At 31.2% G+C, this 15,436-nt stretch overlaps 2 protein-coding genes across 2 annotated transcripts; one reads left to right on the plus strand and one right to left on the minus strand.

The window, feature by feature from the left end:
- Nucleotides 1-3,708: 3,708 nt before the first annotated feature.
- On the plus strand, nucleotides 3,709-5,274 carry LOC107916013 (probable 2-oxoglutarate-dependent dioxygenase AOP1). The gene is made up of 3 exons (XM_016845181.2): nucleotides 3,709-4,214; nucleotides 4,313-4,637; nucleotides 4,879-5,274. The coding sequence occupies exons 1-3, from the start codon at nucleotides 3,772-3,774 to the stop codon at nucleotides 5,122-5,124; spliced, it is 1,014 nt and encodes a 337-aa protein (XP_016700670.2). The 5' UTR covers nucleotides 3,709-3,771; the 3' UTR covers nucleotides 5,125-5,274.
- A 7,192-nt stretch (nucleotides 5,275-12,466) lies between these two features.
- Nucleotides 12,467-15,083, minus strand: LOC107913885 (uncharacterized). The gene is made up of 3 exons (XM_016842555.2): nucleotides 14,903-15,083; nucleotides 12,874-14,783; nucleotides 12,467-12,766 (listed from the first exon to the last, which is right to left on the minus strand). The coding sequence occupies exons 1-3, from the start codon at nucleotides 14,967-14,969 to the stop codon at nucleotides 12,671-12,673; spliced, it is 2,073 nt and encodes a 690-aa protein (XP_016698044.2). The 5' UTR covers nucleotides 14,970-15,083; the 3' UTR covers nucleotides 12,467-12,670.
- Between the last annotated feature and the right edge of the window lie 353 nt (nucleotides 15,084-15,436).

The following is a 15,436-nucleotide window of genomic DNA, read 5'->3' on the forward strand; positions in this document are numbered from 1 at the left end:
AAAATTATGAACAAATAAATTTTACCATCTCTATTTAATTTAACTCAATTGGCATTGTTGTAGTTTGTAATAACCTGGAAGATAGGAATTCAAACACCATTAAATTTAATATCCTCCACTTTAAAAATTTGGGGGCCACGAATAATTTAAGCATGGTATCAAAAACAAGTTTTAATTAGTTACCGGTGAAGTTTTGATAGTGTTGGTAAAGGCTAACACGTCGAGATTTTGATGTCTTAAGTTTGACTCCTATAATGCATAAATTATATTTGAGTTGTCTACATATTTATTCCGTCTTAAATCTCATCATGTATGAATGTATATATATTTCGAGTATTTATTCAATTGATTCTAATTATAATAAATTATTATTTATGCATTGTAATTATAGGTATAAGCTTAATTTAGGCCTGATCTAAAAACATAATTAATTTAGCCAATTAAAACAGCATTCAAGGAATTCAAAATTCAAATCATATTAAAATTTTCCTGAACCCAAGATATAATCTTTAATTTTAATTTCGTAGCATTGACAAAATTAACAAGTTGAATATAGAGTATTGCGTAAAGGACAAATTTTTACGGAATAGAGGGAAAATATTTGTTTAATTAAACCTCACAAGTTTATGCTTTCAGAATAACTTAAATATAATGCGAATATCAACTTAATTTTACGTTGAATGGATAAAGAGAAGAGACCATTTTCCTATTTTGCTGGAAAACAACTCTTTTGCATCATCAAACTTGTTTTATAATTTCATTGTTTTTGTATATCTGATTAGAGTTTAACATAATTCAAGACTTCTTTCTTACGGCTTATTTGTGCATGAATTAAATCAAGATAATCGTACATAAATAAAATTAATGAATTAATGTAATGTTAGGAGCATGTGGCCGATTCAGCACTCCTATTTTAAGGTTCTTTTATTCCTACTTGCATTATCTATATCAATGTTCCATCCCCAAATAATCCATAAATTATTTTATTAAGAGGACACTTTTGTCTTTTTATAATTCTACACTATAAACACTTAAACCGAAATTTTATAAATATTCATAATCTAATTATTTATTTGGTATTATGGGACGGTGGTTGCTAGCTGCAATGTAACCAGGATTCAAGTTTAGATTCAATGACCAAATCTATTGTGATCTTAAAATTGTGGGGCAATTTATTTATCTTAGTTTTGACTCTACAAAGTCATATGTTAAATTAATCATTTCTTAATTTAGAAAGAGGCATGAGGTAGGCCAATCTCTAACATCTTTTTATATGCAACATCACATTAGCCAATACCCTAGGAAACCAAGCTGTACACACTCCCCTAGGTAATATAAAAACAATTATGATCACAGTTGATAATCAATATGAAAGATGTTTACAATAAAAAAATAAATGATTTTAACACTATTTACTTCCCATTTTATAAATAAGTTATAGAAAAATTAGAAATATATTTTTATTTTATTTTATTTTATTTTATTTTTATGTCATTATTGTTCAAATATGATTCGATATTTTTGAACCACAATTAGAGTTTCATATGTATAATTACACCAAATTAAAGTTCATGTATCATTTTGAGGTTTAATTAAATTTTAGAAGTAAATGTTTCTAGAATTTTGATTTAAATTGATATAAAACTATAATGATAATTAATAGGTGTACTTATTTAAAAAATTTATTTTTACTAATAATATAAAAATAAAAGATTTATAATATTTAAAATTTAGGATGAAGAACTTAAATTTACTCATAGATTTTATGTCTGCATTTTTTTTTAATTTTCTCTCAAACTTTATTTAGTCTTTCAATTGTTTAAATCCAACTAAGATGAGGTAAAGATAATATCATAATAATAACAATATTAAAAAAATTATGTATGCATTTTTTATGATGACTGGTAATTATTTAGCTATGTTCCAATTAAATATTTTTAAATGCTTCCATCTTTTATTTTTTAATAAATGTTGTTGTTTTATTCTAACAAACTATGTTAACATATGCATCCATTATTTTAATCATTTTCCTCTAAAAATCTCCTTACTTTGTTTTTCTTAATCATTTTGCAAGTTGTCTTAAAATAAATTTAGAAGCTTCTTTTAAATTATAATTTTTTTGAGAGGGTTTATCACTATATTAACATAAAATGTCACCACAGAATTAACTTAAATTTTTACAATTATCAAAGGGACTAAAGTAAAAACTTTCCCTGCCCCCTTCAACGCCGCCCATGTGTATATATAGTTTCTTTTATCACGTGGATTTAGTTATACTCCTACCACATTTAAAATTTAATCCTTCTTTAGTCCTAACTATTTTGATCTAATAATTAAATTTCAGTTTATAGGATTCCATTAAATTGGATTATAAAATAAAATAATCTAAAGATGTGTGGAAGCCATGTAAGAAAAAAAGAATGTTCTTTCACTCTTTTTCTCTAAAACGGTGCTTAAAACCTTACAACCCATTATTCAAACACTTTTTTTTTTTTGCTTATTAGGCATTCTCTGTATGTAAGAAGGAATTTAAATTGATTGATTTCATTATTATTTTTTACTCAATGGCATAAGAAGGAATGAACTCTATAGATGTAATATGATTTAAACTTAGATCTATAAGTGTTGAGGGATTTTCGATTCTTTAGAGTGAAGTCCACAAAATCTTATTTGTTTAGAGGTAGCCCAAGTGGTACTGTGCTATAGGTTAGGTTAGAGGGAGTCAGGGAGGTAGAGCCCTAGCCTTCTTAAAATAGAAAATTTGCGCTTAAATCTTTTAAAATTTATAAAATTATAAGTTATATCTATGATAAAATTGTAATTTGATCCCATAAAATGATAAATTTTTTATTTGATCTTTATAAAAACTATAAATACATGAGCTAATACAATGATAAAATTACATTTTAACTCTAAGCCTTTGAGGTTAGGAGTTCGAGCCTTGAGATGTGCAAACTCTTCACTTTACTATGATCTTGCTTGTTCAAGCATTTGACAAGGTACTCTCACAGTGTGAACTTACTATCTCTTCAAACACTTGAGTGTTTTAGTAGAGGCAGGAGCAAGGATGAAGCCAAAAGAAGTTAGTGGGCTAGAATTGAATTATGTATTTTTGTAAGAGCTAAAATATAATTTCATCATTGTATTAGTTTAAATCTTTATAATTTTTTTAAAGGATTAAATTAAAATTTTATAATTTTTTTGCAGGCGAAACTAGAATTTGACAATTTTATAAATCCTAGAAGGTGAAAAGTGATATTTTCCAATTTTAGCCAAGAAATAAAACCGTAAATTTGCTGACTCTAAACAGTATATTTCACAAACCACTTTGGATAAAATGGAAAATCCTGCAACAGAAGAGTAAGTTGGATGAACTAGGTGTACTAAATCCAAATTAATGGAATAAAGATTTTGAAATCAATTTAGAGATAAACAATAAAAGTCGGTTCAAGTAGTACCGAACTGGTTCGTTGGTAATGAAATCTAGTTTTTCAATTGGGCGGAGATTGAGTCTAATGTTTTAAAGAAAGTCAGCAACATTTCTTTAATGTTACGTATCGCTAATTCTCGATTCATTGAGGGATAGGCGGTAAAACAGCCCTCACATATACAAGGGGCGGCACCCAAATACAGGAAACTATCCTCCAACTCTAACCCGCCCAACATTTCATTTCACATTAACAATCTTTACATTATTTTAATTAATAATAAATGCAAGCCTTAACACCCCCCTCCTCGTCTATATAAGTAAATCAAATCCAGGGTTAGGCCATGCAACAAATATTACAACAAATTCCTATCTATAACGCCAGATATATTTGCATTTCCCAGCAGAAATTAATGGCACACCAGTCAGCTGCTATGAAGCTACCCGTCATTGATCTTTTTGATGAGAATTCCAAGCCTGGTACTCAGGCTTGGATCTCCAAATGCAAAGACGTTCGAGTGGCGTTCGAGCAATACGGGTGCTTCTTAGCAACATTTGACAGAGTTTCTTTACGACATCAGGATGATGTCTTCCTCTCTTTGCAACAATTGTTCCATCTTCCTACACAAATTAAGGTTCAAAACACTTCTGATAAACCTTATTTTGGTTACTTTCAACACCCTTCCATGCCTCTCTCTGAAAGCATGGGCATTGATAACCCCACCATTCTCCGAGCAACTCAAAGTTTCACCAATCTCATGTGGCCTAATGGGAACAACACTTTCTGGTATACTCTTATACACAGTCTCATTCTTTCCACAGTTCAAACCCCATATTTTGAGCATGATTTACTAACAGTTTTTTTGTTTGAAAATGGTTAATCAGTGGGAGAATACATGCGTACGCGAAGCTGGTGTCGGAACTGGATCGCATGGTGAAAAAAATGGTGTTTGAAAGCTATGGTGTAGGGAGGTACTACGATTCCCACGTCAAATCTACTGAATATCTTCTTCGACTCATCAAATATAGGGTGCCCCATGAGGATGAACGTGACTTAAATGGCAGTCCCGATCACACTGACAAGAGCTTCATCACCATACTTCATGATAATGATGTTGCAGGTCTACAGATAAAAACAAAGGATGGTGATTGGATTGGCGTTGAGCCCTCTGGTTCTATGTTCCTTGTCATGGCAGGCGATGCATTCTTGGTTAGTTCCTACTCATAATTCTTACTCTTTTTTTAAAAAAAAAAGTTACAATAATAAGTAAAATTATAACTTAGTTTAAGTAAAATGAATCAAATAAAACAAGTTTAAGATTAGGCGTTAATGAAAAATTTCATCTTTAGCAATAAAATACAAATGAAGTTTTCTTGGATATATAGACAAGTTATTGATTCAAATTGAAAAGATGACTGAAATTAATGAATGGGATTGTTATGTTGAATAGGCATGGAGCAATGGAAGAATACACTCTCCAATCCATCGTGTGAAAGTGGAAGCTGAAAAGGAAAGATATAGCCTTGCATTCTTCTCTTTTAGTGGGGAGATTATAGAAACGCCCAAGGAGCTTGTGGATGAGGCTCATCCATTGCTGTTTAAGCCCTTTCATAATATGGACATGCTTCGCCTATTTTCCCTAGAAAATGTTCAGAAATATGTCGACTTTATTTCCCAAGCCAAATGCGGAGCATGACCTGACCAGCTTTATGTGATACACATCCACAGATCTTTTCTTCGAGGAATTAAAAGGGCCTGACGACATCTAATAAAGGGGGTCCTATATTGTTTTATTTTTTTAAATGTCTAAACTTGTTAATAAGTCAATTATATTCTTTTGAGTACATTGGTGTTTTCGTACCAGAATTCCTCTCCTTTTTTTCCCCTCCTTTTATGCTCTCCAATAAGCTTTTTACACATAGATATAATAGTTTACATTTAACAAAATTTTATCCTTATTCTAAATTCAATTTACAACTAAATAAATAAATATTTCTCTTGTAACACTCTTTATCCGATCCAGTTGCAAGACCCGAACTACAGGATGCTATAACTGTGAGCAGAACAATCTCATACATATTCATCAAGAACATTCAATAAATCAATAAATACAAGTCAAGTCTTATGTTTAACATGCATTACACACAAAAACCGAGTCTCAATCAAGCTTATGAGAGCTCTTGAACTGACTTGGAATCAATTTAGAACTATTTTGAAGCTTTTACAAAAAGAAGGGTATAAATGCTGCACATAGTCTACCACACGGTCGTGTGGTCAGGCTGTGTCATCCAGGGTCACACGACTGTGTAACTAATTGCGACTGTGTGAAACCAAAATCATCCTAAAAAAATAGTGCACACGATCGTGTCACCTACCTATGTGTGATACAAGATCGTGACATGATCATGTGGTAGACTGTGTGCAGTATATATAACCCTTTTTGTGCAAGGAACATACCAATCCTACAAGGTGACCTAAATTACCATTCATACCATTCAAACCTAATCCAAAGCAGATACATGTCAAAGCTAAAACATCCATTTACATAACCATCTAAACATTCAACCAATATGTCCTCATTGGCACCAACATATATTCAAACTCAACAACGCCAAAGCACAAGCACTTGCTAATTCATATGCATAACATCATTTAAACTTTGTCATTTCTTTTAAGCTTCAATGTACCAAATTTGACATCAAACCGAATGTCACATACCAAAACATATTCCTTCACTTAACAAGCCAAAACATCCTATGTACATGCCACAAGTAACTAAGTTCAAAACATCAAAAATCTACCAGATTGAGAAACGATAGGTGTGTGCTTCTTGTTGATCCGATCGACAAGTTTCGAATGTCCAAAATCTACAAAAAAAAGTAGTAACACAAGTATTTAAAATACTTAGTAAGCTCATACAATATAAACATTTGCTTACCTCAAATTCTTTTCACATACAAAAATCATTATGTAATACAAATACACCTATCAAGAATTCAAACAACATCATTAACATATAAGGCTTTGAGCTCAAACACATCTATAATCTCATTCGTTCACATTTTTCCTTTCAAACCAAATTATATCTTATTTCCAAATCATATAATATTTGCCAACATTCAATGGCATATCATCACATTTTCATTTACAATATTACTCGATGAAACTTCGTAAAAGAACTCTGTACATAGGTGAAGGTAATAGAGCCTGGTTACTTATTTGGGTTAAACCTACACGAATCGGATAATAGTACCTGGTCACCCATTAGGGTTGAACCTACACAAATCAGATAATAGTGTCTGATCACCTGTTAGGGTTGAACCTACACAAATCATATAATAGTGCCTAGTCACCCGTTAGGGCTGAACCTACACAACAAATAGCCTAGCCAGGGCTTAACATACCTGTATTCTCGAGTTCGCAACATATGTTGGAGCTTGAAACCTGCGGGCAATAACCCGTAATCTCATATATAAGACTTTTACTAATTTCATCGGGGTTTAATCTCACATTATACCATTTCGCAACAATCCATTTCAATTTGATTCAATTCTCAAATTTTACATTTTATTCAATGTAATCCTTAAAATCAAACTTATCATAACTTCCAAATTTGGACTCCAAATTTTAAACCAACTTCAAATATATCCAATTACAACCTCCTGTTATAAAAAATTACAAAAATTACATGTCAATTTCAAGATATTAACAATTTAGTCCTTATGTTCAAAACTAACAAAAATCACATTATAAAATAGTCTTGTTTTCCATCAAAGCTTCAAACTCAACCATAAATATTCAAAAACTTCAATTAACATCAATGACAAATTTAGAAATCTTTATCAGTTTTTAAAATAGAGATATGAGTTACCTGGACCTTGTTGCAACGATCTCAAAAACATAAAAATTACAAAAAAAAGGACTAGAATTGACTTACCAATTGATGAGTTAAAGCTTGAAACCCAAACCTTTGTTTTTGTTTCTTACATTTGGATATGGAAGAGAAAGTTGAAGAACATGATGATAATATGTTATTTTTTTGGTTAATTAACTTAGGATGGGTTTGGTTGGGTGGTGTTGTAACACCCCAAACCCGGTCTAAACATTATGACCGAATCTGGTGATGTCACATTGTAACACACCTTACCCGTATTCAACGCCGGAATATGGTATGAGGCATTACTAGAAGACATATATTTGCATACGTATTAAACCGAGTTACAAAATTTCATCCGAATTAAAACTTTCAAATTATTAACGTGCTTTTATAATTCTTTACTACATATCCTCAAAATATTATATTCATAACAAATAAGGCTTACGAGACCCGTTATTTACTCATGTAATTCAAAGCTTCATTTCCATTTCATTCATTTCGCAATTTCTCATGTTCACAATTCAAATCAATTTCTCAATCCAATATATATATTTCAATCATCTAAGAATATAATTTAAGTTACACGAACTTGAATTGTGAACATGAAAAATTGCGAATTTCTACCCAATCTTGATATAAATTAATATTTCATTCAATTTATTAATTTAAATAATAAAACAATTCATTTCATGCAATTTGGTCACTTTTTGACATTTTTACAAATTTACCCTTAAAATATTACTTTTATTCAATTTAGTTCCTGAACCTAAAACATGCAAATTAGTCATTTTTAATGAAAACTCATGCTAGTTGAATAATCATATATTTTCCTCCTCCTCCTCTCCATTCCACATCCTTAATGTATATAACATGCTTATATGTAACATTATCTATAATTTCACTATTTATTTATTTGTTCATTCAAAGTTGTCCACTCGAGTCATTGTCACAAAATTATTTATATCTTGAGCTATGTAACTCCGAATTGAGATCCGTTAATTTTATATGAAACTAGACTCACATATCTTCTTACTATAAAATTTTCAAAATTTTTGGTTTAGCCAATAAGTACAGTTTATTCTTTAAAGTCATCCCTATTCTGCTGTCTGACAGTTCTGACCCTTCTTCACTAAAAATTAATTATCTCCTCGTACATATAAATTTAATCCCATAATTATTTTTCTCCAATTTTTGATAATTTTCCAAAGTCAGAATAGGGGAACCCGAAATCATTCTGACATTGTCTCACATAATTTATTATATCTCATGATTTACAATTCCATTACTTACACCGTTTCTTCTATGAGAAACTAGACTTAATAAGATTTAATTCCATATTTTTTTCATCCTCTAATTCAATTTCCATATTTTATGGTGATTTTTCGAAGTTAGCCTACTGCTGCTGTCCAAAACTGTTTTAGTGCAAAATGTTGATTACTAAGTTTATAACTTCCTTATTCATTTTCTGTATAATATTTTTCATTACTTTCTGTTATTTCCCTTCACTAATATATCAAGAACATAAGACTTTATTTAAGAAAACTCTACTATAACATCATTTCCATGCTTTTTCAATAATAACAAACTTAAAAATATATTGAAATCTTGATGTTCTTACCTTGTCCTATTGATTTCAATCTTTAACTTGATTTTCTCTCTCCTCCAACTTCTATTTCTCGAATCTAACTTGATATTCAAGCTCCCCATTGTCTCCTTGTTATCTTTCTCTCTTGATGAATATGAAAATTCTTTTGATTTCTAAGTGAAAATGGTGAATTTTTGGTGAACGGACCAAATTGTAAAGAAAAGAAAGTTTCTTTCTTTCTTTTCTCTTCATACGTTGGATGCATGGGAAGAAGATGAAGATTCTTTATCTTTCCTTCCATATATATACTAAATAGAATAATAATAAAATAATAAAATATCATTTAGAAATCAAATTAAAATATTAATAAACTAATATTTATTTAATTAATCTAAAATATCACCAACATCATCATTGCCTTCTAGATTTCTCTCTTCTAATTGACTATTTTACCCTTTATAATCTTTAAAAATTTCATCATTGAGTCATCACTTAATTTGGTAAAATTATGATTTAGTCCCTCAAAATTCTTCACCTTTTCAATTTGGTCCTAATTCATCCATTTTTCTTAGTTTCTAGATTATTCTACCCTTAAAATATTTACACTATTGGTCCTTCAACTTTTTTGTATTTACACTTTAATCCCTCAAATTTTGAGTATTTACTCTTGGGCAACAAAACTTTTCTCACTTTTGCGATTTAATCATTTCTTGAATTAATATGTCATAATATAATTCTCAATGTTGCCATAACTCAAAATTTCCCTTTTTGTCACTTTATTTCCTTATTTTACTATCAAGGATACCTACTTTCTTACTGTAGTAATTTTCGAGGTATTATAATAGTAATTTTCGAGATATTACAGGTGTGTTTACCTGTAGTTAGTGTAAAAACAACGGTGACGGTGAGATTAGATACTGTAGCGATATTGTAGTGTGAGACAAAAAGTAAGCTAAACACAGTGTACCGTTCATCCAAACCTATATTTATATAGCTTGGTAAAATTGTAAATATTAAGATCTTTTAAATTAAACTTTAATTAATCTATTAGTAATTAAACTTTAAACATGATTAGCAAAATTGGTGGGATACAATTGGCATCCATTGCCGTTTAGACTTATACAAATGATCCAATTGCTCAATTGATCCTTTTATTAATTAATCAAGCTTTATTTCAATTAACCCTTAATTAATTAGGGCCTAATAGCAATTAATCCAAAAGTTAATGAGATTTAATGAGATCCACCACCGCTTGGAATTTTGAAAATGATCCATTCACCATTTTGACCCTTAGCTATTTAAAATCTATAGTGATTAACTTTTACTACTTTTACGATTTAGTCCTTATACTTTAATTAACCATCCAATCAATAAAATTTTCGGGAAAAATGTAATTCACCTATAATACGAGTTCTTAAATATGTTTATTAAATGTTTACAACCTCAAATTACAGAAACGAGGTCCTGATATCTCATTTTTCAAAATCATTTGACTTTAGGACGAAACCACTTGTACTTAACTAATTATCCAATTAATAAAAATTATCAGATCAAAATTCACTATTTCAATATACTTGACTTATAAATAATAAATAATAATATTTACTGACTTATTCTCTGGAATTGTGGTCTTGAAACCACTATTCCTAACACTACTGAAAAACGGGTTGTTACATCTGTCTTCCCAACAACTTAGAGTATGTCTGATAAATTGAAAATATAAGTGCTAAAAAATTAAGTATTAAATTTTTATTACTAAAATTTATAAATGTTGAGTTTATATTAGAAAATTATTTGTTAAATTAGTAAATATAAATACTGAATATAATTATGTTGTTTGATAAAAGTAAATATTAATTTTTAAAAGATTATTTAATTTTAATCTTATTAATATAATATTTTATATTATTTTAGATGAAAGATAAGTATGATAATTTGAATTTTCTTTAAAAATAATTTATTTTAATTTTTTAATAAATGATCAATAGCTACTTATCTACTTAAGTAGAAATATGAAATGAGGATTTTGTTCATGTTGTCGCTACTTTCAATTGCTTTGATTTCTTATAAGAAGAGAGAGAGAAAACTTGGACCCAAACTTAAGATTTTCAATTTCTTATTTGTGATTTGTTTTTGCCATTCAATGACCTTGACTTGAAACTTTGGTTTTAGTTTTTCAATTTCTCATCAAATGTTTCACTTGATCTTCTAGAAGTTCGTTTATTTGGAAATTTTGTGGGTCTTTTAGACCGAAAAATATAATTACTCAATTACTTACAAAAATGAATGGTTTTGAAGAGTAAAAGATAATATTACTAATCTATTAAAAAAAATTCACTCACTTGTATTTTTTAAAAATTTTATAATTTATAATTTTCATCATTTAATTTTATTTCATAAAAAATGGTTGAATTGTTTTATTTTTATAATTATAAGTTTTTGAATATATAAAATAATAACTAAATTGAAAATATTTTAAGAGCATAATAATACAATACAAAAGCATAGTAGGATGAGCAAATCCCTTGTGATGTTCTGGTATTCATTGAAAATACGAGTGTAGCATCTTAAAGAGTATTGCGAGGTAGGGAAAAGACTGTGACGTTATGTCATCTGTATTTTTTTAATAGTTTAATGTCATGTCAGTATTTTTATATTAAAAAAATTAAATTTAAATGAAAATTTAGTAATTGAGAATAAAATTGCTAATGTGATATTAAACTATTGAAAAAGGGATAATATCTATGTTTCGTATAATTCTTTCCCTTGTAGAAGTCTCTGTATCTAAATTTAACTGGGACATTCATGCCTTTGCTCAGCAGCACAGTGCTAAGCTTGTTCTCTTAGTTGTAATGGTTACTAACAAGGTTTAGAGTAACAGCAAAGCTCTGTTAAGCACTCTGTTAAGTGTAAAATATTATAATCAAAGTATTATTGGAAGGGCATGAAAAGAGGCACAAAAGAGGGCAGAAGAATTTTTTGACCATATATAAATTATGCAATGGAAAAATTGTTTTTTACTCCCCTTAAAAATAATGATATTAGAAGTTACTATATGGTAAAATTGCATGTTGGTTTCACTTAAAATGATGAAATCACAAGTTAATAATGATAAAACTACACATTGACCTCTAAAAAATTTATGATTCAATTTCGGCCCTCTCTAAAATAGTTTTTGACTTTACCCCTGAAATTTTACTTCAATTTGCATTTGAGCTTCATTATGCTCTTGATGTAAGCGAACATACAAATATGATTTCCACAATAACAGAGTTACTTAATGCAAAATTGGAATCGGCAAAGAAAAACATCACTCTAAATTGATTTTTTCTTCTTAATTTTTTTTCCTAATAGAAAGACTTTTGCCAAGTTACCAAATGAATGATTAGGATTTAATTGCTATTAAAGCAACCAGTTTAATAACCTAAAAATTGAGCTCTATAAATTGGAACTTCAATTGAAATAAATGTAAATATTTTTTGGCTAGGGAAAACATTGAGTAACAAGATTGTTATAATGAAAATCTGGTTTTCATGAACCTATCACATTGCACATCCGCCAAAAGATGAAAGATTATAAAGGTGATAAACTGATTGTTAACATAAAATTGGAAGTGACCAACAATATGTCAGCCTTTATAATGATCATTTCCTACAAGATTAGAGTAGAACAATTTCTAATTCTACCTTCGTTACATTACTTTTCGGGAACATGAAACAACAGAGATGCTGTTTCTGATAATGCCCAAAAATATTCAAATTATACTCTTCACTCTCGCCTTCATGGGGATACAATGTCTGCACGATTTCGGATTCTGGCTGATCGCCTCAGTGGAGTTGTCACCTCCTTATTCCTCCCTTCTCCCTTCGCTCCTGCCTGTTGCATACAACAAACGAACAAAATTGTTATAAAATGAATCTGAAACATGCAAAACAGTCTCATCAAAGATGACAATGCTAAATATAGTTGAATGAAAAACATACCGAGTCATTGCTTCCCAACTCTTTCCCTAAATGTTTCTTCTTGGCACTGGATCTTTCAGATGAAGTGGAGTTCACAGCAGACATCTCTGAGAAACCTTGTTGATGATCCTTGTTCCCCAAATCCTTCTCTGAAGAATAAGAATGGCTGCTACTCACTTCATCATTCATTCTGCTGCTTATAGCAGAACTCTTAAGTGATCTACTTATTACGCCGACCTCGAATTCAGCCAACAACTCAACTGAAGGTGCTCCGCTCTCCACCGCCGAGGTAATCAAAGGCATGGTGTTGGGAATGGCAAGCTCTTTTGGCTCCTCTCTTTCAACTGGAAGCGGCAAACTTGGCTTTTCCTTCACTGCTGGTTGGGTTGATTGCTTATCCACCAGAGATGATTGCTTTGAGGCTGCAGTTCCCTTTCGCCTAATGTTGGATCCCAATGCAAAGGATGCAACAATGGCAGAAATTGTTAAAACCCCAAACGCAACTTTGAGAAATACTTCAGTCCCCATGCGCTGGTTGAGCCCTTTCAGTGGATTCACTTCCTGAAGATTTAGAGCAAGGGATTCGCTCCACTTCTCCAGCACACTGACTGCATTCCTGAATCGCATAATTTGGGATTGAACCATGTCACTGGTTTCCTTTGGAACCACCCTTATCTCCTCTGAAGAATCTGTTCCTTCAGACAACAGACTTGCTTGATGATCACCCTGTAAGAATACAACCACTTCAGCAGTTTGCTGCCCCTGCTGCTCAATATCCCTTACCATCTCATCAAAAACTTTTCCTGTTTCCACCAATTCCTCTACAATAACATCATGTGTTTCACCATCTTCCTTTACATCTTCAATCTGCTCCCCAGTTTCTTCTATCTCCTGCAATTCAATATTCTCAGCAAGTTCCTCAGAAGCTTCTTCCATCATAATCAGTTCTTCTTCACATGCCTTTTTGTTTTCTTCTTCAACCATCTCTTCAGCTTCAACAATTCTATCCTCTAGCTCCAAGCTAATATTAACAATGTGTCCCATGCTAGCATTTTCTGTCATCTCTTCCTCAATTACCTCATCCGCAATAGCTTGGGTAAAGCTCAGTAAACCCAAATGCTCCTGTTTTCCATCCAAGAACTTGTATCCAACCTCAAAACCCTCACCTATTCCAAAGGAGAGATTATGAAAACCAAGTATTGGGGACTCAAAAGCTGGTGCAGAGACGGGGGAATTCGTGGAGGAAATATATGATGTACTTAGTAATAACACAACCGACAAAAGGAAATATTTCAACACTCCTCTCAAACTCCATGCTACTTCCTCCTCTGCCTCTTCTTCGCATTCAGTGTCAGATTCTTCATCTTCTTGCTCCAAAAGACTGTCATATTCGTCACCGATTTCTTCATCTTCTTGTGAAGGAGAAGAGGCCAAAGAAGAATTGTCACTAGATACAGTATCAGCTCCACCATCTCCTTCCTTTCCCTCCATTTCAAGGCGTAAAAAGATCTCCTTTCGCCTGCTAGGATTATACCTTAGGAATTGAGGCCTTTGGGAAAGGTAATTGTTTAATGGGTCATAAGGACCTGGTGAGGGTGTCCCATCACTGGAATTGTAAGATAAGGGTGTGTTGTGAGAGGAAGGGTCTTTAGAAGCGACTTTATGATCAAGATTTGGGGAATTCTTCTGGCAAGCTTTAGAAATGATCTTTGGGGAGGGCTTAGAATCAAGACAAGGGGATTTGGAGAAATGGGTATTGGAGGAATTGGATCCTAGAGATTCATTTCTTTCAGCTAAGACTTTCTTTCTTGGGAAACTGACCTTTGAAGCTGCACAAATGGTGGGTGACATGAAAGTCTTCCCAGCTTGCTTCTTCTGTGTTTGCAGATTCAAACCCATTTGCTGATTGCTTCTATCATTCTCATCCGAACCTATTAAAAATCCCAAACTAAACAAATCAAAACAAGTACGAATTCAAAGACTAAAACTTAATGTTCTTTGCTTGGGGGGGGGGACAAACAAAACAAACAGGTAAAGAGTCAGAGTTTACCATTGGGAGAAGCATATGATTTGATAGGAGGAGACGAGAAAGAGACTTTTCTCTCAGAACCTTCCATCTTTTTCTTGCTTTTGATTGGAAATGATTTTTTTGGAGTTGTTTTGCTTGTGAATGCGGAGGCGGATCAGGAAGAAAGAACGTACAAAAATGAAATCTGGTGACCGTTGGGAGAGATGTATTTGAAAATTTAAAGTGCACTGTATTTTTGAACCGTTGGATAAGCTAGCCGTTGTCTAACGGTAGAATGGAGATCCGCATTTTCGTGACCTATTTTAGAACAAATAAAAAATAAAAGGAATCTTCGCCAAATATTAATTATTAAATATTAACGGGCTTGGACAGAGAGGTACACATAACAATAATGAGTTGGGCAGGGCCGGGTTGAAATTAGTTTAACCATAATTTTAACACATTTAATACATGTTTACAAATTTTGTACATGTAAATAATTAATTTAAACTCATTTTTTTATTTGTATTATTTTTAATTTTTTGAAAAAAAATTATATTATTTTTATTTTAATAT

Source organism: Gossypium hirsutum, chromosome D10 (genome assembly GCF_007990345.1).
Source record: "Gossypium hirsutum isolate 1008001.06 chromosome D10, Gossypium_hirsutum_v2.1, whole genome shotgun sequence".
Taxonomy (NCBI): Eukaryota; Viridiplantae; Streptophyta; class Magnoliopsida; order Malvales; family Malvaceae; genus Gossypium; species Gossypium hirsutum.